The sequence below is a fragment of the Corapipo altera genome, unplaced genomic scaffold, assembly GCF_003945725.1.
Source record: "Corapipo altera isolate COAL_440 unplaced genomic scaffold, ASM394572v1 1b, whole genome shotgun sequence".
NCBI classification, from domain to species: domain Eukaryota; kingdom Metazoa; phylum Chordata; class Aves; order Passeriformes; family Pipridae; genus Corapipo; species Corapipo altera.
Window position 1 is genome coordinate 698,581 of NW_020884881.1, and position 26,569 is coordinate 725,149.

Genomic DNA, 26,569 nt, shown 5'->3' on the forward strand with positions numbered 1-26,569 from the left:
CATTACAAAACATTAGTGCTCTTTAAGAAATGTGATCCTAAAAACAAACACCTCCCCTCCACCCCCCTCAACTAGAAACTGTTACTGCATGAGAGTAGGAAATAAATGACCTGAGCCTCTGTAATAGGAGGAATTTGACAGGAAAAATTCCCAGCTCATTTTAGGAAGAAGACCATGCTCCAGACTGCAAATGGAGACAAAAATTCCTAAGTGTCTCTGACAAACTGACCAAGTGAAAAATCTTTGTGACTTCAAACCTGTTGACTAGTTATGAGAACAAGAAGATGTTCATCTGGGAGAGACCAGTGCTACCAGGAGCAGCCAGACATATTGCTCTGCCTGCTGTCTATAGCTCTTCTGGAGGAGGTAATAATAAAATGCACACAGAAGTTGAAATTTTCAGAGGAAAGAAAGGAAAAAAACCCCACCACCTTGCTTCCACTGCATGATCAGCAGGTGTACTTAAGCACAGGATTTAAATGGTTTAAAAATGGTGCATAAAAAACTATCAGCCCAGTCTTCTTTCAAAGTCCGCTGGAGATTTGAACCTCTCTCATACGAAAGGTTTCATATCACAAACTTAAATTCCATTCTCCTGATTTTTGTATTTTGTATAGCATGGCAGTACTTTTCTAGGCTTATCAAGCACCACCATAAAACACCATGTATTTTTTGTCTTCTCCCTAGTTTGAGGCTTCTCAGGTAGATAAACAACTTTACGACTCCAAACCTTAACATATTGTGACCCACTGGCAGACATTTGTACTTGTATCAATACTATTCTTATATTTAAATGATCTTTGTTATGTACATAACTTTGTATGATGTTTGCTTGGTCACTGTAATAGCTGTTAGCATATAGCAGCCCTAATCAAATCAATGAAATCTGTGCATAGTTTGCAATTATACATTTTTTTGAGTTTAAAATAGTATCCAAGGCCTGATCTCATCTGTATTTATAACTAACACCTCTAGTGCATAAAACAGTCAGGTTTTTGTTTTTCTGGATGAGGTGTTTCCCTGGATGAAGCACAGGAACATGCACTTATGCTCTTACACTTGGCTGATGATTACTTAGCTGATATTAACACAAGGTGTTTTAAGGGGAAAGTAACTGTAGCCAGTCGAATGGCTTGAGGTATATTTACATAAAAATGTGAATATATCTTATTATTTCTATTGAAATATAACTAGATGGATTTGAATTTATAAGTAGTAGGTTTTGTTATATCACTAATTTTAAAAAACCCTATTAAAAATCATGGACAAAATCTTGCTCAGTTATAATGTCTAAATCTGAATTAATCTCAGGAAAGGTGAATTACAGAGTGAGATGACTGTTTTAAATTTTTGCATGCTATGAGCTTCCATATTTGTTAATGCTTTTATCTGCATCTGTCCAATCAGTTATATCTCCCAGTGTGATGTTATACAGAAATGTAACACCACCCTATGTTAAGAAAAATAAAGATAAAAATAGATTTTTGATACACAAAATACATATCATACATCCTTTTTGTTTTCTTACAGATACAAGCATTGGCCATGACAGCACACAATGCATACTGAGTAAAAGGGGTCAGAAATGGGTTTGCAATCTCAAAGGCAAGTGCTACGTCAGAACTTGGATCCATACAGATGTTTTCTTGTGCTGAAAAGCTTAACTGCTGAAATGAAATTTGGAAGAGGTCCTTAACCCATACTAACCCAGCTGTACTGAAGCACTGTCTTTGGGTTAGTGCTAACCCAAAATCATGCCAGGAACTGTGCTGATGACTTATTGGTGTGGATGATCCCTTGCTAGCTCTCAGGCCTGTGCCTGGTCCCTGGCCAGTGCACTGCTGTGGACATAGCCTGAGACCTGGTCCCATCCCACTACCTCAAAAAAATCAATGTGGTCTCTCCAGTGAGACTTAGACTTGGCCTTAGTCAGGTAATTTTATTAACATTCAGAAAATGACAACATAAGCAGAAACAACCCCAAAGAAAAACAAAAAAAATAGAAACTTGAAAATGAAACATATGCTTGCAGATTCAGTGCAAAAGCAAACTGAAGCAGAAGTTGCTAATACGGTTTTAGTACTTTGTGAAGGTGCCAGCTGGATGGATGATAATTTTTCTACCCCTGCAGGGCATCAAAGCTTTTATAAAATCATTCTTTTCACACATATTAGCACTTAGCTTATTAAAACAGATGATACTTTTTTTTTTTTTTTTTTTTTTTTTTGTAAAGCTGCATGGGAGTGTCTGGAAATATAAAATCTGAGAGATAAGTCTTATTTTGACCACCCAGTCTAACAAACAACAAACACTGACATGACATACCATGGCTGAGAGTCTATGTTATGGGACCTTCTGTGACTGCCACAACTGTAGTGTCACAGTAAAGGCTGTGAATTGCTGTTATGAAAACATTTGCTGTAACTTGCATAATTAAATGAAACTGCCAGCAAAGCTTTCTAAAATACTTAGGAGATGACACAAATAAATACATTTCAAAGTCTGTATTATGTTCCAGAATTAGTTTTGTAATAAATTCCATTTCACAGTGCCAGAGATGACTTCTTTCCCTATTCAAATTCCTACCTAATTGTAAGTGGCTGCGATAATTGTTGCATAAATTTATCCAACTTTATAGTAAAATAAATTTTATTTTATAAATATTTTACATGTGAAGTGCTTTAAATTTATACAGAAGATACAGTTTCCATTGCCTATAGCTACTTCTTCAGACAACTCAGAAAGGGACATAGTAGACATAAATTAGTGGTCAGAACTTGACTGAACTGAAATGTGATCATTTCTAAGAAAAAGATGAGGGATTAAGGCAAAGGAATGAGTGGAGGGAGGCTGCAGAAGTTACTATCAACCTGAGGAAATCACTGTGTGCTCCTTGAGAATGAGGATTACTCTGAACTTGCAGAAGTCATAATAGAATTTTGAAAACGAGTTTGACAATTCAATAAACGCTTGGTCAACTTTAAGAAATTAGAAGTCTTAAACTAAAAATCCATAAAACAAAATGCTAAAAGTCATACCACAAAAGTACCAGTCAAAGCCATAGATGTACCTGGCATAACTGGCCACTTACAAGCAGAAAGTGATATGTGCAAGTTCTTAATTTAGCGAAATTAGGTCTGCAACAGAATTCACAACCCACACCAATCCAATTCTCTTAATTAACAAATTCAAAATCAAAAGGTGGAATATAATTGGACTACTCACAGTGGAAAAATGACTATTTAAAATAATAATCTTCTAACAATTTTACTTCTGCCTCCTAGCATTTAAAAGTTTCATGCAGAAAATATTTAAAGAAAGGCCACCCATGACAGCTGAAGCTTGTAAATAAAAAGCAAGAGAAAAAATTATCAACAGGGGAGAATATCTAAACTTGTTGGATATTATCAAAGTTCACCTTATTCCTTATGATATAGCACTGATACCAGCAAACTTTGAAAGGGTAGTTACTCACATCGAATAACTTCTCTATGTACATTTCCTCATTGACCTTTTCTCGAAGTATATCTTGGTTTTGTCGAACAAACATAATGTAGGTGTCTGCTAGATCCATCCCTGGTTTCTGTGGAGACATAAAGTGAAGGGAGAAAGTAGTGGGAAGGGGAAGATAGACCCCTCAACAACTGAGACTTACAAGAAGTTAAACATAATGAAAACTGAGATATTTTATAATGTTCAAACATGTATAGACTATATTGACCAAATCTGCTGTGAATTCTGTGTTAGTTAACAAGTTCAGGAGGGTTCACAATTAATAAAGTTCTCCGTGCTTTAATTTATGGATGCTTTGAGTCATAAATCCACATTGCCATATGCAATGGAATGAAGTCTCTGGTAACATCAATGGCAAACTTGGACATTTTGCCCTTTTTTGTTAGTGAGGCTTTCATAGCTACTCCACCTTGAGTATGGAGGTCCAAATCCTGCTATCACATTCAGAAAACGGTTAAAAGAGAAAGGAGTCCGTTCCTTTTTCATTGTCTCAGATTTCTTGCAATTTGCTTCCAAAGTACAGCTGGAGTTTGTTTCTGAGGTTAGCTTCAACTAACTGTAATTTAAACTAAGTTCAAGCACTTCTGACAGCAATGGCATGAAAAGGTTGACTATTTTTGGAAACTGTTGCACTGGCACAGTCAGCTCAGAGGATGGCTAAGGAAGGAGCAAGGACTGAAATGTTTCCCTTCTCATACCACACTGTATGTTCTGTATGAACAGCAGACTAGGCATAATTTTCATACCACAATCCCAAACATGAGACAGGCTAGGATATGTTTTGTGCATGTGATACTACCTCTGGACAGCCACAACAACGGCTGAAACTGCTCTCTCCTGTCCAGCTGTGACTTCTGGATCACTGAAGCCACAAAAAGTTGTTCCACACTAATACTCCTAACAGCCTGCAACATCCCCTTTACTGGCAGCATATGCAGTGATGGTAAGGAGTTCACCTTTTTCTAACAGAAACCAAGACGGCACATAGGCACTTTAGAAGGTCTTCTGCAAATGCCTTCTATGTGAATAAGTTTGTAAAAGTATCACTTGCTCCCAAATAATAGCTTATAAAGTGCTGGGAATGCAAAAGAAAGCTAAGTTTTATAATACTTCATAGTTAGCCTTAGCACAAAGCTATTTATAAAGGATCTGGATTTTGTGACGCTTACTCTGTACAGAATAATTAACAGTTCTAGGGAAGGAGGATAAAAGCAGTTATACCCAGTCCCTGAATTCCAAGGCATAAGTAATTTCTATTTCTCAGAAACTGTTATTGTCTGAAAACAGCATATGAACAACCCCATAAAAACAGAGCATATTTTAAAGACATTTATGCATAACATGCTTATACAGTTAAAATATTTATATATAATTTTATATTAGGTCTTCCTTTCTACTCTGCAAGTGATAACTTCTCATTTTTCCCATTCCTTATTATCTTGTGTGCAATATTTTACAATGTATATGAACAGGTCTGGGCACAAGAGGGAAGGAAAGGTGCAACATGCCCATACTAAAACTTGCCCAAAAACTGTTGTCATCCTATTACAGTAATAAGGTGACAGCATTATCTCCTCAAAACTGCAGCAAATGAAAACTCCTGGATCATGAACTTTAGCTCTATTTTTCCTAAATCTACTACAGACATATTTCGTTTTCATTTATACATGTACATATATGGCAGTTTCATTTTTTAAGAGTAACAGTTAAATGTGGAATGATGACCAGATTTAACACTTGTAGCATCTCTCAAACTCACAGTGAAAAGCTGAAATGTTTCCTGCACATTTGGATTGGTCATTCCAGGGGCAATGAAAGCTCGTTGCAAAAACTTATCCCATACATATATGCTTACATGAAAGACTTAAAAGGAAAGCAGGACTATTTATATTTGTATCTGCATCACACATCTCAATCCTAAGCATAGAAATAAAAATGTAAGATTTCAATAGATAAAATGGTTTTCTGTTAGAAAGCCTGGTTGACAGAAATCAATAGAGTTCCTTCATAAAAATGTGCCTTCATTAAAACGTGACAGAAATGTTTTTGTATTAAGACAAATCACAAAGTAAAGCAGAATTAAAACAGAAGACTCCCTACTTTACCTCAGTATACTCATTTGTGATAGTACAAAAGAATACAGTCAGTTGAAACCTTACGTATTTTCTAAAATCTGATAGGCAATTTACAGGAATTGGACTAGTTTTAACTCAGAGGAGTAATAGAAAAATAGTTTGAAATCTCCAGAGGTGGGCGAAGGAGATAATCTAACAAATGAAGGGCTGATGGTAGTTCTTGGAGATCTATATTCAAATGTATTAATGAATCTTCACCTGGGTGCTAAAACCTAGTGGTTCTCCAATTCATCCATTTTTTTCTTTACTAAGTTCAACAAAAAATGTTCTTCTTGCAGATAGCCAAAGCTAAATAACAACATTTCCCATCAGCATTAACTCTCCCCTTATCTTTGAGATGTTTACCTAGTCTTTAAGCTATGACATATGGGAATTTCACACCTAGCGAATATATTTTCATGTAGCTTGTGGCACAGGAGTGTAATCATTAAAAGAATACACACAAGTAAGAGTAACTGCAACAGCTGGTGACATTTACCAATTAGAATTACAGTTCTTTAAAACACTTCATCCTTCTTTAAAGTGTGCAGGATAATTATCTTTGAAATTGCTGTGGAAAAAAATTAATTTTCCTTTTAAACACTGTCTGTCTACAGTAGAAATAAGTCTGGGTAAGGTAGACTATCAATACTCCAAAGTATGACTCTGTTTTGAAACCTCACCAAAATCATTGCAGGTTAACCGTTTTTGCTCATGGTGGGCAAAGCACACATTAAACATTGAATGAACCAACAGTATATCAAATACTTCATTATTGCATGCACATCACATGCATTCAATTTATTTGTTTTCTTCAAACATGTGGAAGAAGATAAGAAAGCTATTATATGCATCAAAACAGCTTTATTGCTGTGTACATAATGTTTTAACTTTTTTTTAATAGGAATTTTATATTAGTCGGAAAAAATCTGATTACATGATCCTCTACTGCTCTGTATTGGATTATTAAACATCATAAAAAAACCCAAGTTAATGTAGAGTTAAACAAACAAACAACAATTAAGAAATTTCATGTACCTTAAAAGACAAACAAATGGAAACTGAGATATATTTTAGATAACTGTCATAGGGGGCATTTCATTACTAATATTGGAAAGACTAAAGTATTCTAGTCTCCACATCTATATTCAATATAAAAAAAATTCTTATCTGAATCTTTGGCAGAATATCTGCTGAAGTTAATGAGAATTATTTGCACATCTTTGACAGAAGAATTTAACCTGGTATATTTATCCAGATAAGTATAAAAAAAGATATTTTGTCTGAAAATTTCCCCAAGAAAAAAGGTGGTTTTCTATGACAGATAGAAAGTTATTGTAAGTTTGTTTTGTTCAGAATAGCAGACAAGATGTTTTGCCTATCTGAAAATGAAAGAGAACCAGACAAAGAGATGAATAGAGAAACTGGAAACACAAAGAGATCAAATAAAATACCAGGAAATTAAGAGTTGTAAATAGGGTTACTCTGTCGCTGGTTACACAAGTAACTGAATACACTGGTGAGTGAATGAGTTTAAACAAGGGTGTAGGCTTCAGCACATTCTTTTTTAGGGTTAATCACTAGTTAACCTGGCAAGATGAACATGCTGTTTAGGAAAAAAATTTAAAAATCCTTGTTAATTATATACTGCAAGTGCTCTTACTTCCTGCTGCTGCACCTAATCCCACAGGTGCAGGTTGTCTCTTTTACTATTCACTGGTAGGTAGGTCCTGATTGACAGGCACTTTTTCATAGCAACAAATTCAGATAAAGAAGAAACAGCTTAACTTTCTCCCTTTTAACAGGAAAACACTATATAGTGTCTATTTAACAAGGAGGCAAATGTTGAAATACATTATTTCAGTTTTCAAGATGTTGTAGAAACTGTTTTATCATTGACACACACGGCTCCCACTTCAAAACTAGCCTGAAGCACCTAGTGAAAAGTAATGCTGCATTGCCTTGGTTTCCAGGCATTCAAATATTTTCCTGCTGAAAGGTTTGCTACAGGCTTAATGCTGCCACTAATATTAGGCATTTTCCTACAGGAAAGGCACACCTCAGTTTCTGCACAGCATTTTGCAATGCAACAGTTTGGTATAAACCTCAATAAAAATCATGTACATTTGTAATACTTCAGTTATGTTTATTCTCACTTTGGCATTTGTCACAGAACGTTTCTTAGCATAAGAGGGTGTTAAACAAACTTGTATTACCAAAAAAAACCCCAACTAGTTTTACCAAGTTGCTATCCTGCCAAAGCATTAATGTTTCCAGGATGAGAGCAGATGTTAGAGACTAACTATACGATAACAAACTTCATCCCATTTTGTGTTTGCTCTCCACCTCTTTCCCCTCCCCTGCATCCTGGAGGGAGTCATTTTAACTACAGAGTGGATGTAACAATGAAATGAAAAGAAGTGATGAGCTGGAGGGGGCTATTGTGAGGAACACAGGAGTTCCCTATTCAGTGACCACCACTAAATGAAGAGCATGTTGGAAAATTTCACTGCCTGAAATTTCTTCTCTAAATACTGCAAGGCTCATCAGTTGGGCTTTGGAATAACAGAATTAAAATATCATTAAAATATTTTTTGAATAAAACTACTTGTACCCACGGCAAGATCATCACCCCCTTCATTACTTACAAAACAAAATACATAAGCCAGGTAAGAAGGTGCATAATTTGTATAATCAGTCTATTATAGAGGTAATATTTTAATCTCACATGGTTATGAAAAAAAAATTTTGCTTAAATGAAAGAATACAATGCATTTTCTCTCTCTCTAAAACATTTTCTTGTAGAAGAAAAAGCAACCTTGGCAAAGAGGAAATGTGTGTATTTTGAATACTGTCATGTAGAACTTATACTGTGATTCTGCAAGCATTTACAAAAAAAGCAAACACCTCTTCATATACATATAGTTTCATTGCATTCACAGGGTAACATAGGCATGCAAGTGTCTGCACCAGGATTTTGATTCTGTAGTGCAAAAGGTCTTCAAAATGCTACAGTTCCTATGACAAAATCTGGTATTTAAATATGCTTTTTCCCCCCAGAAAGTGATATTTTACTACGCTATTTTAGCTTTCCTACTGATTAGCAGTCATCCTTCTGATCACCATTTAGGAGGTATCTCAAAAATACTGCTGACTTAAAAGACATGCTGAAGGGCTTTCCCTCAAATTCTACAATACCCTGTTTTTACAGATCTGAAAACAGAAGGGCCAGTTCCCAGGTCTTGCTATACGCAGGAGAAGAAGGAGGAGGAGGGGAGAAGAAGGAGGAGGAGGGCAGAAGAAGGCCTGAGCATGAGGTTAATGACTGTTATGTGCTCTTCATTTTTAAACAGAGTTCTTCAAGAAAATCTGCTCAAAAATGCCTGGCACAGTATGGCCACACATGGACAAATGCTCATTTCTCACAAAATGCCATTTCCTTCTTAAAACCAGCTAAATAAGGCCATGGAGTACAAGTGTAATATTTGGAAATGGAGGTAGCTGGAAGGTCCCCATGTGTATCTGCCTGGTAGGAGGCAGAGTTCCTTCTTTGGCCTCTACAGGACCCCGTAAGTCAAATGCTGGCACATGTGTGAGGCCCCTTTTCATACCTTTGATCCCCACATAAAGGCAAGAGTGGAGCGAGAGGGCTGGCATTGTGCAAGCTATGCACTGCTGTCAGCCCTGGGTCCTTCAAATGGCCTCTCTGCCACTTGGTATGACAGGTGGCCCACATGAAGTGAGGGAGGATTAGGTTCCTTCTGTGCCATCTAAGTGACTGGCATAGATTACTGGCTCCTACAAAAGGATTTAAACATACGTCTCCAAACAAAAAGCATGTAACTGGATGCTCAGTTTGTATGAGTAATTGCTCTAGTTGTATTGTAAATGAGGCAAATGTGTGTAAAAATGATGAGCTAGAGACATAATTATTTGAGTGCAAAACTTATTTACATTATGAGAAATTGAACACAATGAAATTATCTATATGATTAAGGAATAATATCATTTGAGATAACAACATAAACTTTTCCCCTCTAATTCTACTGCATTCATTCCCTGTTCTCATTGATTAATTGTCTTTGTGAATAGAATATTTTTTAAAAAAGAAAAATATCAGACAGGTTGTCTGATATCTTACGGATTGCTTGGACTTTCAAAGAAACTATCAAAGACTCATAGCAAATTTTGATGAGTTGTTTAAAAAAAAGTTTCCCAAATCAGCTTCTGCATTACCAAACACCCAAAACATAGCATTAACAAGAGAGCAAATGTCATCCTTCATGCACTACTTATATTTGTAACATTTGTGTTATTTTCCTCCAAACACTTGGTTTCTTTCACATACACAGCAGACACAATTTATTCCATGTCAGAGCCTGGCATACTGTGACAATTACCAATAAAAAGAGCATAACAGAAACTAGATTTTTCCAGTATTATTTTTAGGAAATCACAAGACACCATTGTTGTTACTTTTCTTAGTCTGGGCAATTTTGCACTGTTGCTAGTATTTCTGTTGATATTTCAAATTCCAAAACATATGCAGTGCCCATATAGCCCCATATGAATGGCTGGGGAAAGCAATGAGAGCTCCTTGGGACTGCATATGTCCCACTTCATAAAGAGCATTCTGAAAAAAGGAGGCTTATGTTGTGTGTTTTCTTAAACAGTTAAAAAAAAATACCCCAAAACACCTTTTTTCCTTTTGCAAGATTAATGAATGTAAGGGTAGACAGTAACATTTTTACAAACATATCTGCCAAATGAGCCACAAGTCTGTGTCTATCTTTCCCACCCTGGCCTTGAGCAGTTGAGAGATGCCTTCTAGGGAGCGTGCGCTTTCATGCCCAACTATTTGATGTCTAAACCCCCTCTCAATAGAATTAGCCTTTTCCTCAAAATGACCAAGTATCATGCAACGTCTTCCTTCTTTTTGCGTTCTTTGGTGTTTCTATTTTTATTTACCTTTTAACTTTTTAATCTCCTTTACCTCTTATCCCTTCTCTAAAACATTCTGTTCAGTACTACTTTAATTTTCTTCTAAGATCTCTTTGGTCTAGTTAGTTTCTACTTATTTCACTATAAACCAGCATACTTTTCCCTCTTTGCCAAATCCTAGTAATCAAAGATAAAAAACTCTTTTGAACTCACACTCTCAGAAAACCCCCAAAGGCCTGCCCCTGCCTCCTCCCCTAGATGTACCAAGTGATCTAAGGTGACCAAGTAAGATCTTTGAATGGAGGGAGGTGGGGCACGGGCAGAATTCCATTGTCTAACACAGTGCAGTTCTGCACATATTTGCAACTACATCAAAAGAAAGGGCCTACTGTGGTCACTTTTAAGTCAATTCCATATATGCACGCTATATGGTAAGGAGGGACAAGAAGAGATTTAATACTGTATCAGGTCAAAATAAAAGCACATGAGGCATTTAATTAGCTCCAGTGCAGACTTGCTAGGTTACTATCACGCAGCCAAGAGCTCAGCATAGATTCCTCCCTCTGTGCTGTCCCTCACTCTACTTCTCACTTCAGCTGTGAGCCCAGGTGATGACCTTGTGACGTGATGACTTAGAGCTTCCTTTTGCAGCTGGAATTTTCTGCTTTGACACCTGGTGATTTTAGGCGCTATTCAAACTGGACACTCGCTGTCAGTTGTGACAGTGATGGCTCTTCTTGGCCTCAACTACATCTTCACAACAAGGAGAAGAATATGAGGAAGCAAAATCAAACCACAGTCTATAAAACTCCTTCAACCCAGGTAAAAAGTCCTCTAGAATTTGGAAAATGTTTGTCTGGTCAGATCCACACCCTCACAGAAGTACAGTTTACACTTCTGGTTTACAACTGTGGAACTATAGTCCAGTTTGTGTCTTGGGCTGTGGGAAAGGTGTGTGGGATAGCTGGAAAGCAAAGACACTGTAACAACACAAGGATCCTGTCAGCCTGTCTACAATCTGGTCATTTCTTCAAGCCAAGCGCCACCATTCAGTGAATGTGAAAAGGGTAACGGAGCCCCAGCAACCATCTCCCCACTCTGCCAACCTCTCCTTCTGAAGCAGTGAGTGCACCCTGTGTGATCTGATTTGTAATATTCCCCTGAGCTTGTGGCAAAGGTATTTTTCAGTCTCATCTTTACTGTGAACTTCAATGTCAATGTATGCAGGCCAATGGTAAAAGACTTTGATGTCTCCTCCTCATAGACATTCTATGTAATTTGGAGAGTTTTCCATGTTAGCTGAAAGAAGTCTATGAATTTCTTGTTTGTTCAGTAATTTTTTCTTAGGTTTTTGAGTCTTAAGTGCCTCACCAAGGACCTTTTGGGGCAGATCTGCAGCACAATATACTAACAAGAGGTATACTAAATTAACTGGATTTGATATGAGGTCATTCCTTTGAATGCTAGACTGAGCCTACTTTTGTCTTTTTGATAAAACACAAGAGCATTTATGAAGCTAAAAACCCCCATGCAATCACATAAGAAAAAAAATTATTTGAAAACATCACCTGAAAACAACAGAAATATTACAATTTATCTTATGAATAAAGCAAACATAAAGAAAGCAAAACAACAAATTCCTGAAACAGATATTTCTCCTTTCATTTAGCACACATGGATTAAAAAAACAAATTCATTTCAGCTTGCAAACATTGTATTTTTCAGCATAGAACTGCTAAAAGTTTTTCTGGCCACCACACAGTCTAGCATGTCTGGCACTCTTCTACGTTGTAATTTAATGTTTTTTAAGATCATTAATGTAAAAATTTTAGTCTTGGTTTTTTTTTGCTATGCTTGGAAAATAAGATTTTTTTAGAATTGCATTAAAAAAAGATGAGAGCACAGACTTCTGAGAGAACAAAGGATAACAACAGTGACAATGACAATATTTGATAACTTTTTCTTTGTTTATTTAAAGAAAAGATATTCTACTATCATACTCTATAAAAATTTTGCTTCTATGTGTGAAAGGGCTCCAGCAGTTACCCTTTTTTATTTAAACCACACAACCATTGCATAAGCACTGTTAAATCAAATGGGGATTTAGCAAGGAAGAGGTTAAATAAGCAAAGTTGAGTCCTGAAGTAACAAATCAAGAAATAATGGATATTCAAGTATGATGCTTTTACTTATTGCTTATACTGCAATTTATCCAAATGATGGAAAGAAGCCTACAAAAGACTGTCTAAGTTACAATCCTCACTCTTCCACAACTGAAAAAGTGCATTGAGAATAACCTTTCCAAGCTTTGCTTTGAGAGTTACTCATTGCTCGAGGGAAATGAAATGCCCTCTCAGAGTTGTAGTGACTGTTTAAATACTCTGTGTAAAGCTATAATGAATCTCTGTAGGAAAGTAAAATGTCAACAATAAAAAATGTGAGCTAACCCCCCCCCTACTTTTTGAATTATTATGAACACTAGAATAAATAAATTAAAAAATGTTCTACTTACAGGAACATCAACATATTTTGCAGCTGCTTTCACCTTTAGAAAATTAAGCATAAAAGACACAGTAAGTACTTATTACTACAGATTGTACACAATTTCAGAATTATGCACAGAAAGAAGAACAGAAACACTGTGAATCCAAACACTTACAGTGAATGAAACTAATGATGAGAAGAAAGTGCCTTCATCATATCTTGACAATTTAGACAGCACACCTTCTAATACTGAAACAACCTGGAGGAAAAGCACAGAGAGAAATCCAAATGCACAGTATAAAAATTAAGTATTTGGAATGAGAATGTGAATTTTTCATCCTCATATTTTTATTCTTCAGCAGGGCAATGAAAACTGTAAATTTGATCACTTTCTCCATTTCACAAAGCTTTGAAATCAAGGAGAACCTTCATTATGCAGCTTCACCTACTGATCAAGCTGCTGAACCACAGCAGAAATAGAAACTCAACCCAAATTTTCTGCTGAGGTGGGCCTGATTCCAGTGCAACATTGCTGCCTCTAGAACGTGGGGTCAAATACAACAGTGTGTGTACCCAGTGCGTACTTTGGGTAGAAATTATATGTTATTTTCTAGGACCATAGTTTCTAAGATCACAGCTTCAAAGACAATAAACCACGATTGCTAAAGGTGGTGATCTTGATATCATGTTTCCCTTACCTTTGCAAGTGAATAGAAACCCAGCTCTGATTTCACTCAGCAGTGTAATAGCACTAGAGTTTTCTGTCAACAGCATATGTGTCGAGCTGCTACTCCACGGCCAAGAAGGCGGCAAGAAAATGTATACTCAAAGTCTCTGATATGGTGTGGTTTCTCTCCCCTCTGTTGTCACCTGGGATTCTCTGAGTAGTGTGATTCCTCAGTAAGAGGTGATTTGCAAAATTTATTGCTGACCAAAAAAAAAAAATCTAACTAATTGCATGGATTATAGCTTTAATGGTTAAACTCCCCCAAATCAGCATACAAATTCCCTTTGCATGTCCCTCTGTGATGTTATATTGCTCAAGTAATTCATGATATACAACATAAAATTCTGTCAGCTGTTGTATTCATGCACATTTCTTTGACACATATAAATTGCTTTTCAGTTTATATAAAGATTGATTTAAAAATTGTCCCTTGCTCCCAACACAGTCATTCCCACAACCATGAGTATCATTTTATGAGTGTGAGGATAGAACAAAATTCCATCTGGCATGCTGTTAATGGGCACTGTAACAGTGTCACAACAGTGTCACTTCCAGAGGAACTGAGATCATCACTTTACAATAAGCCCTGCTCTTAACAGTTCAAGGAGCAGGAGCAAGTGCAAACCTACATTTGTCATTTATCAATCCAACCTGTCATATTTACAGTGATTAATTAAGACACCAGTACATAGGTGCCAATCAAAGAATAAATCTACATCATGAGAGAGAGTGGCAGTTGTTTCTGCACCCTCTTTATTACAAAACAGCTTTCTGTTTTGCTATTGCATTCTTGTGAGAAGCTGCTGTTCATACCTTAATTCTTTTTATCTGACTGGCAAGGATTCTTGGGTTCTTTCTGCGGAAAAGTGTTCAACCTTGTTGTGCAAAGATCCGCTATGGAAAAAGCTGATCTCACAAACCACATGGTGTCCTCAGCGCTAACATACGTTTCCAATACAAGTGGGACACGAAACAACAGAGAGCAAAACATCGTAGTATCAAGGATCAAGCTTGTTTTCCAAGATCTCAGTGCATGGACTTGTGAAGCTCTAAAAGCATTTCTGTGCATACCTCATATTCTCTAAATTGGTAAACCTGAGACACACTGCTTTGTTTCACTGTTTTTTAACAGTGATTTTTTAAATGCTTTAGATTGGTAAGTCTTGTACAAAAAAATGTCCAGTATAGTCCTTACCAAGTAAAGCAGCATTGAAATGAAAGTTCTATTTTCATTTTTATAAATGACTTGCAGCTAAAAACAATGACTGAGACACTAATTCCACTGGAACATAAAGGAAATAATACGGAGGTAAAGGCTGAAAAATAGTGAAAATATATTAGTTGTAAAAAACGAACACATGCACATTGATGTGTATTTTTTCTGGGCAAAGTCAAGAGTAAAACATCAGCGTCCCACTGTACCTTCAGAAGCTTTCTGCCTTGAAACAGAAGCAATCAGGATGTCATTGGCATTTCACATCTCCAGTGAGGAGACACTGGTTAAACTTCTAATGATCAGCCAATGACACGGAATGTATGCTTCCTGTTCTGAGATTTTAACCTCTGGTAATACTATATGTAATACCAATAATGCAAATCCCTCTATTGACAGCAGTTGTCTCTAGAATTTCTTGTACATACATCCAGGAGGAATATGATTATTTTCTTCCTTCTTTTATAATCTCAAATATTAAAAAAGATAAAAATCAAAAGGTTTAAACCTTTAATAGCATGATTTGCTCTGATTAAATTCCCCTTTCTTCTTCTCCCTCTTCAATAACACTAAAACTGTAAATTGGAAGGTTAGTCTGCAGCAATGACAGGCAGCATGTAAAACTTGAAACTCTCTAGTTGAATTGTTTGTAGTTACTTTTACATCAAAATTTCACTTATCAGTAAGTGGACACATTTTGCTCAAACTTCTACAATGATTCTACAAAGCCTTCCTCTTCAACTGATGGGTGTCAATCTGAAAGCAGATTCCTGCTCCTCCCATCCCCTGCCAGCAAGCAGTGACAAGTGAAAATGAAGGCATGATGAAAATAGGACCAGAGTCTTATTTTTTGTCACTAACTCAAATTGTAAATACATGGCTTATTTGTCCTACTTTGAAAATCATAGTTCTGGGTAGTTTGCAATGCATAGATAACAAAACTTCTTATAAAATCTTTCTTTTCTGTGTCTTCAACCTATTAGGGATTTTCTTTTATATCAAGCACTTAAGACTTTTACTGGAGAAGAGGTGCTACAGAAACACAAGACATTGTTTAAGTTTTCTTCAAAAGCCCTATATCATCTCAACATATTTTTTCTTATCAAATATAAAAAAATCAATTTAATGAAAGAACAATTTATAAAGTATTTTAAATTAAATGGTTTGTGGAACAAAATCTTATTAAAAAGTTAAACTGGAACTCTGGATGTTGTCCATCTCCAAATACAAAATTTAAACACTAAGTGATAGGAAGAAAGTTTTCATGTAAAAAATTAAACAAAAAATAACACATGGTCTTACTTAAGATAATATCAACATAATTAATTCCTACCAGTTCTACTAGCTGCTAGGAGTTCCTGTCTATAACAGAAATACAACAGACAAACTTATCTGAATAGCAGGTTGCACAGAAATTGTTTATCTAATGCGTTACAAAGTTTAATTTTGTAAATTCTGTATCATTTGCACGACTATTATTTAAAAATCATGCTGTTGTCCCCCAAAATCTCACTGTTTTGAAAAACTGTGTGATATTTAAAGACATCGCCAAAGTTCAACAATTTTCTGTTTTATTATAAATTAAAACGTAAATAGTTTTACCTTTGAAACAAGAAGTGAACTAATTTCTTTAACAGTTTCTTCAATCAAGTCATCTATTTTTGAATGGTACTGTTGCTGTATTTCAAAAGATAAAGAAGCATTAGCATGTATATAAACACACACTTTTGGCATAAGTCAGAAATGTGCAAAGCTGATAACCTTGCCAGATCAGATTTACTTAAAATTATAATTTTGAACATCAGAAGAACAAACCCTTGAAAATGATCCACCCAATCAACACTTTCTTGTATTCTGTGTTGAAAATTTTCCCATGTACACTGTTGAGTTAAGCAGCTAATGGGGTTATTATTTAGATGAATTGAGTTCTTATACTTATTCAGGCAAAGGAATGTGAAGGATACTTTTTGTCTTCTCCTATATAATTAAGGTGGCCATGTATTTTTTCTAAAGCGTTAGTTTAGCTGGAGAAGCAAAAAGACTAGAATAAGATTTAATTAATACAGCATTTCATGTCTGACAACTCTCATTCATAAGTTATTTTAAATGTCCTCTAGAAATAAAATGAGCTCCAATTGTTCATCCTAAAAGAGCCTTTCTGTTAGCACAGTGAGCCACAGTTTATACAAATCTTACAATATGCTCAAGCAAGGGCAAAATTAAAATTTCATCAACAAAGCAGAATAGATGGTAACAAATTAATAGGCCATAGAAGGCATAATAAAACAGACTTCATTTACTTTTTCATAAAGAAGGTAAATGCTTTTAAAATAAATCCGAAAGAGTTTTTAGATAATGCTACAGAGTTCCCTCCTGAAATTAACAGGAACTAGGGATCCCATTCTGTCAAGGAGGCACATCAATTTAAACAGTAATTCTTCCTTTAGAAACATTTATCTGGCAGTAAAGATTGTCCCCAATAGCCACTTCACAGAAAATGTGACTTGTAAAGACTAACCCTATCTTCATAGTTCAAGGCTACTTGGAACAGCTAGCAGCATAATGCTCAGAGTAAAAGTACTGAGGTCAGTGTAAACATTAGCCTAACTTAGCAGCTGCCAGCTGAATAGTTTTTAGAGTTCTAAGTTTTTAAAGGCTGTTTTTAATCTGTCTCAGAATTGCCACACAAACCAAAACAGTAAATCTGATTTGCTTAATATATTTAGGAATAATTTTCTAAATAGCACAGATACCAAACCTGGATCTGAATTAAGAGAGAAGAAAACTAGGAGTTGTGTTTGCCCACATATATGTATCTACTATAGGTACCAACAACAAATACATGAATTTTTGGGTTTAATTTTTTTTAAAGGTTAAAATAACTTGGGAAACATGAACACAGAACTCAGACAAACATAAGGAAATACACTGGAGCAGTGAAAGAGTATATTAGAAATTCATCAAAGAACTTTCTACATTTTCAGATATTTTATATTCCAACCATATTAATGTCTCGACCAATATAATATTGTCTTGATCTGCTAAGGACTCAAATCACTGCAAACTGTCTATGACATCTGTTGCTTACACAGTCTTCAGAAGGCAATGCTTTCTTACTCTCTGAAAACAATAAGCAATTATTCTCCCACTGATGAATGTCGAAAATATACACACTCCTATGATCCAGGAAAAATCAGTTGTCCCTCCCAGAAAGGGTGTGCAGCTTTACCTCCATAGTACATTAAATTAATGGACCTATGTATGTAAGATCAGTTCCCATATTTTTTTTTCTGGTACTTTTTTTTTCCTTTTTTTTTTTTTTCTCACCACAAAGCAAGTGTAATTTTGTAGAAATGGAATATAATCAGTAACTTCACTTCTGACCACGGAAAAAAAGAACAGAGTCAAGTTACTCAAAAAACACAAGCTTCCAAAATTACAACATTTCTTTAAAATAATTTTTCAATTACTTCAATCTGATTTTTTTTATGATTTATTTTGAAAATCATGAGATCAGAAATACCTTAACCCACTTCTCCCCCATGCCAACTTATGCTAAAACAGCCACCCTCAACAAAACAAAACTTCAGATCCTCTTGGAAGATTATTTGACTCCAGAATAAAGGCTTTAAGATGGCTGAACTTTGAGCAGACTGGCTGACAGTGCAGGAGGCAACATCCAGAGCAGGCAAAAGGAGACTCTGTGGAGAATGAGGCTATGCCATCTGTGTTCTGCAGGTTGCTATAGAGGTACTGGTGTTGCCTGTCCCCAAAGAAGGCTGTGCACGTGTGTGCTTGCAGTTTACTGCTTGTACACTATGTGAAAGATGAAATGGTAGCATCAGCCTCATATAAAGAGTTGTTAGTTGAGGTTACTTCTGATGAGCCTCACTGAGAGGTGAAAGAGTCTAAAACTTTGTGACATGGTAGAACAGGACGCTGGGTCTGAAAAGCAGCAGAGTGAAAAATTCATCTGGAATCATCTTAGAGGATGAATAAGGAAAGAACAGAGAAGCTGATGATCAGTCTGTTGCAAGGGCAGACTGTAAGAGAATTCTGAGGGCCTGGCTAAAAAATTAACATGAAAAGCAATATTACCATATAAAATAAAAAGTAGATGTTAGTATTCAATGAAAAAATGTAAACTAAAAAACACTGAAGAGACACTTACCCATTGACTAGCAAACTGGTTCACATCACAGGAAACCAAAAGGAAAAATAAAGACGACAGGGTATAACAGGAAAATGATGAATGTCTCATTGAATTAAGGAAAAAAAAAAAGACAATTACATAGAATATGCTAACTTTGAAAGATCACTCAATGAAATGAGGAGCACAGTACAGAAATGCAAAAATCAAATGACCAAATAATGTAAATGTGTGCCTAAAGCAGGCATACTTTTTTTGTTGACAAATTCTGAAATTATTTTTTTCCCTCTCTCCAAAACCAAATCAAACAAATTACAAACCAAATTACACTGATGATGCATTAGCACAGAGAGAACACTTTTAATTTTACCCTGGTAGTCTTTCCAGTCTATATAGTATATCCTTTCATTTCATGCATTATTCCTGATGAGAATGACAACATGGGAAGGACAGTAGTCACTGAAGTTTTCATATCCTTTGAAAGTACATCAGTGCTCCACTGTGGAGTATCTACAGTCCTGGCAGCAGACTACTGCCAAACTTGTCCCTGCCCTTGGAGACCAAATAAAAGAATCCCACTAAATTACCTGATTATTTCTTTCCTCTATTTTCAGGATATTCATAGGTCTATGAGCCATTTAAAACTAAACTTTCCTCATTTGAAACCTACCTGCAAAGGACAATATTTTACTTCTATTTTACTATTGCAAAAGAAGCAGGTTCTTTGTTGCAACCCAAGAGAAATTCCTGGAAGGGTTGTGAGCCAAGAAATCCTCTGAATGTTCAAAAGACCCACAAGTCAAAGCTACAGAAGCACTCTGTGTGTTCTCTGGTGGAAGACAAGGTGTTGTGTCTTGCATGACGCCGGTAGGGACCAGTTGTATAGAGCTATGTGGTGCATTTCAGTTAGTTTGAAATGACTCTCCTAAGGACTGTCTGCAGTCTGAGATGTTTCAGATCAACCGAACATAGGAATTAAACAGACAAAATTCCACTTACCTCTTGCCCCCCATCCAGTATGCAGAGTTTAGCTGTCTGTTTTTTAGCATCAACTAAGACGTTGAACATTGTACACAGAGAAGAAGGGATACGCAAGTCTGTTGATTTGTTTGTCTTTTGCAGTTTGAGTTCAAATGCGATTCTTGTTCTGTATATTAAAATACAATTTGCAGTATGAGTATCTCTGATAATTCTGAATAACCACTGTACAAATGTGTAAATCTTACTAAACATGTTGGCTTAACAATGTACATGCACAGGAGAACATTTTAGAATTAAAATTCGGTAAGTGCAGAACAGCTGCCCATTCAATAAACAATTGCATTGGTGGCAATCTCAAGGTTCTGCAGGGTTTCAGTGAATTCAGTTGAACAATAAGTATTATCTTCTTGCCTACTAGATAACAATATGTTTCCTTGTATGATGAATAAAAACAATTTTAAGCAATGAAAATACCCCATAATTTTTCCAGCTTTTCTACCCTAAAATGCAGTTCATCAATCAAATGCTTGCTTCTAAGAAATATAATGAAAAAATTCTCTTCTGGCTTTAATACAAATGAGAATTTTAGACAATAAGTTTATTATTAAGAAAATATTAGTATTTATATTAAAAATTAAGACATATCCAGAGACATGTAATACAAACTTCCTATTTTCTTCTCAGTGCAAATAAGAAATAATATCATTGAAATATATTATAGTTCAGCATAGATAAATATAAAAGTAATGTTTTATTCCCACCCTTATTTTTAAATGCGGGTACCAGAAATTGACACAATATTCTTAAAAAATGGGAACAGAAGAATCCTATTTCCATTTTAAAAATTCTTAAGATCATATTAATATCACAAGAAGAGTTAGAATAGAATAGTTTCATCATTCTTTTCTGAGTTGCTACTGTCTAATCTTTATTATCTGTTGTACAGTATCTCTGACCACACTACAACATAATTAGTGTATTAAGACCAGCATGTTATGAACTAAGTCTAAAATATTAATGTATTTTATGTATTGATACTAGGATTATTGTGTATTAGTAATTAAACCATTTATTGCCAACAGAATCTTCTTATTGACTATGAAATTGAGCAACAAAGGTATCAGGATTGATATCACAGAGCAAAAAACAACCCATAAAGAATGTGTCTTGTAATGTCTCTGTGATAATAATTCTGTTCCCAGCCTTCGGCTGTGACCTGGCAGTGAACCATTTTTAGCCTGGTTTGTGTATGCCATTAAAACACACACAGCCAAATCTGTATGATGCAAAGTTTTACACAATGGCAAAATGTGTTGCATTTAGATACAGCTCAAGAAAACACGACTCTGCATTTTCTGTAATTTCCAAAAATTTAGCACTATAAAACTTACTTTTAGTTGGATCTGATGCCTTAAGACCCTTTTAGGTTTTTTGACTTTGCTAATTTTTATAAGCTTTATATGTAATTATAGTAGAAGTAGATTTTAGAAGTAGCTATATTGTATTCCTCACCCTTTAGCACCCTTTAGTTTATACATTCCTCAACCCTCCTACCCCATTCCATGCTCCCTATATCAATCCTACCCCTGAATTCAGTAGAAATGTTTAGTCCCTTGTCAAGGCAAGGTCTATGCTGTTTAGAGAACACTCATATCTTGGCCTGAACAACAGACCTGGGTGACCGTGTACCCTTTGTGCTCTGAGGATGATGAGAACGATGAAGAGGTGGGCCCAAAAAGTCCTCAGACTCAATTCCCAGGGGGTGGGCCTGGGGCAGACCAGAGCAAAGGCTATGGGATGGACAAAACTTGGATTGGTCAAGCAGTATTATAAAATGTAACATCTCAGCCACAGCCGGCGTCCTGTAACATCTATTGCCTTGGCACAATTAAACCCTTTCCTTATCTCACCCTCAATTAACTGCTCCTGAGTTTTTTCTTAGCACCAGCTGAGCTGGCATCAGATTTGTTGTTTATTTTTTATTTACTTGGTTTTTACTGTTTTTGTTTATTGTACAAATGCAGAAATGTTGTATATTCTTTAGTTTGTAATATATTTCTTAAAGACAGTACTCTAAAATTGACAAATTAAGTAATATTATTAACGGAATGTAAAGAATAATGTAGTAAGGGGGGAGGGAAATCTGCAAAAAGAAAAGTTATTTCTTCTTGTAGAATTCTGAGATCTGTTAATATTTGCCACAAGTATGGAATAGAAAAAAAATACTTGCTTTATTCACTTCCAAGGGTCTATTCACAACACATGTAGAAATTTAGAAATTCTCCCTGGTATTTCCTATATGTTGCCAAATTGCTAATTGCCAGATGCTGGGAAATACACACAAGTCATGATCTCTTTAGAGTTACCCTGTTTCCTGTGAAAGGATTCTGGTACAGATACAACTCTGCAAGCCAGTATGGCTGTTCCTGTGCTCATTTTCAAATCTCTCCCAATTTTTAATTGATCATTTCAACTGTACCTTTTAACGCAGGCTTCTATCATGTCAGTGGCCATGAGTTTAAGTCTCTGCTCTAAATGGTGGGCAAATTCTGGTTCTGGCCAGTGAAGATCAAAAACGAACATCTGTAGAGCATCCAGTTTCCAGAAAAGATCTTCTGATGTAGCTGATCCATTGCTATAAGAAACAAAACAAAACAAAACCCCCAAGAAAGAGAAATTTATTGATGTCTATCCCAGTTGCCACAGAATTATCTAAGGTAATAAGATTTCCCTATCACACAACCTTCCTCCTTCATTTCCCTGTATTTTTTAGCACAGTTGCTCTTACTTAAAGAAATGTGAAAATAGTAATGGAAAACTTAAAATAATTCCTATTAGGGTGAAAAAAGTAAAATTTTTCTCATCTGTTAGCTGAGAAATATGACAGGCTAGGGAGGTACATGGGAAGTTGGGGAACATGAAAAATGAAGTAGCTCAAAGTTTAGATCAAGACAGGAAAAATATAGAGTACAGGAATTATTAGTATTAAGGATCTTTTCAAAACAGTGAAGACAGCATATACATTTTCTTGCCTTCATAACTCTGGTAGATAAGTCTATCAAAGAAATGAGGATGCTAGCAGTAATATTGTAAAAGAGATACCCAGACATATAGTCCCTTGATAAATGCTCATTAATTCTAACTGAGGGAATACCATCAGATCCACATGGAAAAAAAAAGAAAACAGAAACTATTCAAAGAAATTTGTGTGCATACAAAACCAGGGCATTAATATGGTTCTATGTCACCTCAGATTGTCCATATAATTTTAAAGTTCTTCTTCCACCTTGGACAGACTGATAAATTTAAAGAGAATTGCTTGTGATAAAATACAACAAGATGGCTAATTTTAGCAGTAACTACAGTTACACTTCCACTGTCAATGCAGATAATTTACATTTTAATGATGTATTGTACTGCAATGCCTGGCTTACTCTTTAGGATTACTACATACTATGCAGTATGGAATTCCAGGATGCTAGTGACAAAAGCAACCAAACTCCACCTGACAGTCCCAGTTCAGATCCAAGTAGTTCAAATACATCAGTACTGCCATTTTGTTTCTTCTGCCTCATGACAAAAGAACTGAATTAGCAAAATGTTAAGTGATCCCACCTCTCATGGAAGGAATCAGTAAGTGCTGAGTATACTCAAGACAGAGCAGGGTCTGATTCAAAAACAAATGAAAAATCAGAAAGGACCTCTAATATCTGACTGCCTAATGCACCCCTCAGACAGTAAATAGCACCACCATTGGTTCGCACCAGGTTAGCTGAGGCAGTGGGCAGTGAAGTGAAGCAAAGCACAGCTCATGTTCAGGGCTCTGAAGTGGCAGCATGGATGCAGCAGGAGCACCGCTTCGGTCTCACAGCATCCATCACTTTCCAGACCCACTCGCCTGCCCCCTTGCCCTACTGCCTTAACACAACCATAACTTCAGAGCCACCGTTGTTTTCTACAATGTTGCCTCAGTTCCCAATGGGACTGCCAGGGCAGGTGAAGGGGACAGCCAGTAAGGGCTGGGCAGTGGGTGACAAGCTGGGAGCAGGGGCACCTGCCTTAGAGAAAGGCTGGCTCTGAGCGACCAACTCTGGCTTTGGTTTTAAATGGCACAGGTTTTGATATCTTCATGATACATAGAATAATATACCAGAGTTTCAGACACAGTTTTTCGTTTAGGTTTTTTTGTTATCATGTATTTTTTTCCCACTTATTTTAAACAGTAATTGTTAATTTTACATTGTATAATTATCCTGAAAGAAAACAGCAGAAACAGGAAAAAGGCCCATGGGACTCCTAAGGTTACAACTTGTACATGGATATTACCTGTTAAGGTTGAACCTGAACAGGGACCACTTTTATACATCACTGGTTTAATTAAGGAATAGAAGGGGGAAAAAAAATCAAAACTTCTAGCAAATTTATAATCCTGTTGGACTGTTTCTTAAGTTATATGACAAGCAAATATTGAAGATGTCATTATACTTCCTGTGTACACAGGCAGTAAATGAAGCTGTAGACGCTACACTATGCACATTAACTGATTCAAAAGTGACTAAGCCAATTTTTGAGATGACTGGGATAAAAGAATAAGATAAATCATACAGTGACAGAAATTGGAACAATCTCAGTATTTATACTACAGTTGATAAACCCATGTATTTTCTAGAAAACAAATCATACTTTCTCAAGAAACAGAACTAACCATTTTCATCATCAGATCATACAATTTAACTGGTTTTTATTCCTCCATACTTTTTTTCTTTTTCACCTAATGGAATTCCAAAGGAAATTCTTTAGGACTCAGGAGGACTAATGTATTCATAATAACATAAATGTATTCTTATGCATGTTTACTCCCTAGTAGCCACTTAATTTTGTTTCATTAGACTACCAAATTAAGTTTTGCAATTATAATAATGTAACAACAGACACAGGTTCACAGAAGACTAATTCATTCTGTGAGAAACACTAATTCATTCATTTTCTTTTAATATAATTTTTATCTCCTATTCTTCAATTTTTTATTCAGTATTGTCTAATGACATTTAAATTTGACTAACATATTATTCAAAAAAGATGTGGAGGGAAAATAAAGTGCTACAACAGAAACTGTTTGTTCCTGATTCACGCATCCAGACACCAATGTCTAATTTATTTGTTAAATGCTCCAGAAGAAGAGCTAAACTCAGATTTTACGTCCTCCTGGCTGCAGGATTAATTCCTGCTTTCAAATCAAATCTGCATCTATATCCATAATGTCAGAAACACTCTTTTTTTTTTTTTTTTTTTTTTTGTGTGTGAAGGGACAGGACACTCAGATATTCTCATCTATTGGAAGTTTTTATTTTAACGTGTATGGTAAAGCCAATTCAGTCTAATGAATGGAATAATATTGCTCTACCAGGAAACTGAACTGATACTGTTTCATTAATAACTACATTTATTAGTTATTTATGGTTTGAAAATTAAGCACCAACTCCACTGCTTTGCTGGTCAAAAATTAAGCTTTCAGGTAGTATCTAGTTGTCCACTCTTATTAATTAGATCCTGGCAGTAAGAGAAGCTTACCAATGATTAAAAGAGGCAAATATTATGCCCATCCTGTTAAATTCCCATTTTTTTCTAATGGGAATTTAACTTTGTGTTTGGTCACATTTTGACTGGGAGAGTGGACCAAGTATCTCCAGAGGTCCGTTTTAATCTAAATTATTTCTTATGCCTTGCATCATACTGAACACAGCAAAAAAAAGATCCAAGACATAACATTTCTCCAAGAAATATCAAATCTGGGAGATGCATACAGCCTTCTAAGTAATTCAGTTATCCACTGACAGCTGAGAGGCAGCTTCCCACTAAGCTTGCCAAGTACCTAAGAAGTAGCAATTAGTCAAATGGTCCACTAATAAAGCACACTTTCTGGAAAATATGCAGACACATGGCTCCAGAGTAGATGTAGAATAAATAATTTCTTGCCTAGATATGAAACTCCACAGGGTGTCTTGGGATATAATAATATAGAAGAGATATTAAATATCTAAACCCGCTATCAATCAACCTCAAGATTCAAAAGCAGCTGTCTTCGATTCTTCTAGAATTTACCAAGGGCCAATGATGGTCATTTTATAAATTACCAAATTTACTGTTTTTTTAAGGCTACTACTGAGATATTACCCTTAAGTGTTTAGTGAGGACTGTTTACAGAACAGGGCACCAGCTCTACATCCTTTGTGAGTCCCCATCTTGTGAGTTCCAGCTTTACATTCTGTATGCTGCCTCAAGATGTATGTTCAGGGCTCAGAAGGTCACCTGAGAATTTCTTCAACAGAAGAGGATTTTCAATAATTTCAGAGTCAGTTGCACTTAGCCCATCTCTCTACTTTCCACCAGCAGATGAGGGGAAGGATGAAGCAAAACTTTTGCAAGAATCTTGCAACTTACGTAAA

The 26,569-nt window shown here is 35.8% G+C and overlaps 1 protein-coding gene across 20 annotated transcripts in view; it reads right to left on the reverse strand.

Moving 5' to 3' along the window:
* The window catches only part of CADPS2 (calcium dependent secretion activator 2), a 288,249-nt gene that overhangs the window by 19,297 nt on the left and 242,383 nt on the right, over positions 1-26,569 (reverse strand). For 12 of the 20 annotated variants that reach the window (XM_027639613.1, XM_027639612.1, XM_027639610.1 and 9 more), the window contains 6 exons: positions 22,603-22,758; positions 20,142-20,289; positions 16,595-16,669; positions 13,228-13,311; positions 13,081-13,113; positions 3,476-3,583 (listed from right to left, as the gene is read on the reverse strand). In XM_027639613.1, the coding sequence (XP_027495414.1) occupies positions 3,476-3,583; positions 13,081-13,113; positions 13,228-13,311; positions 16,595-16,669; positions 20,142-20,289; positions 22,603-22,758 (604 nt within the window). Of the gene's footprint in view, positions 1-3,475; positions 3,584-13,080; positions 13,114-13,227; positions 13,312-16,594; positions 16,670-19,163; positions 19,179-20,141; positions 20,290-22,602; positions 22,759-26,569 lie in introns of all 20 variants that reach the window. The other 8 variants (XM_027639611.1, XM_027639600.1, XM_027639596.1 and 5 more) reach the window with 1 other exon arrangement.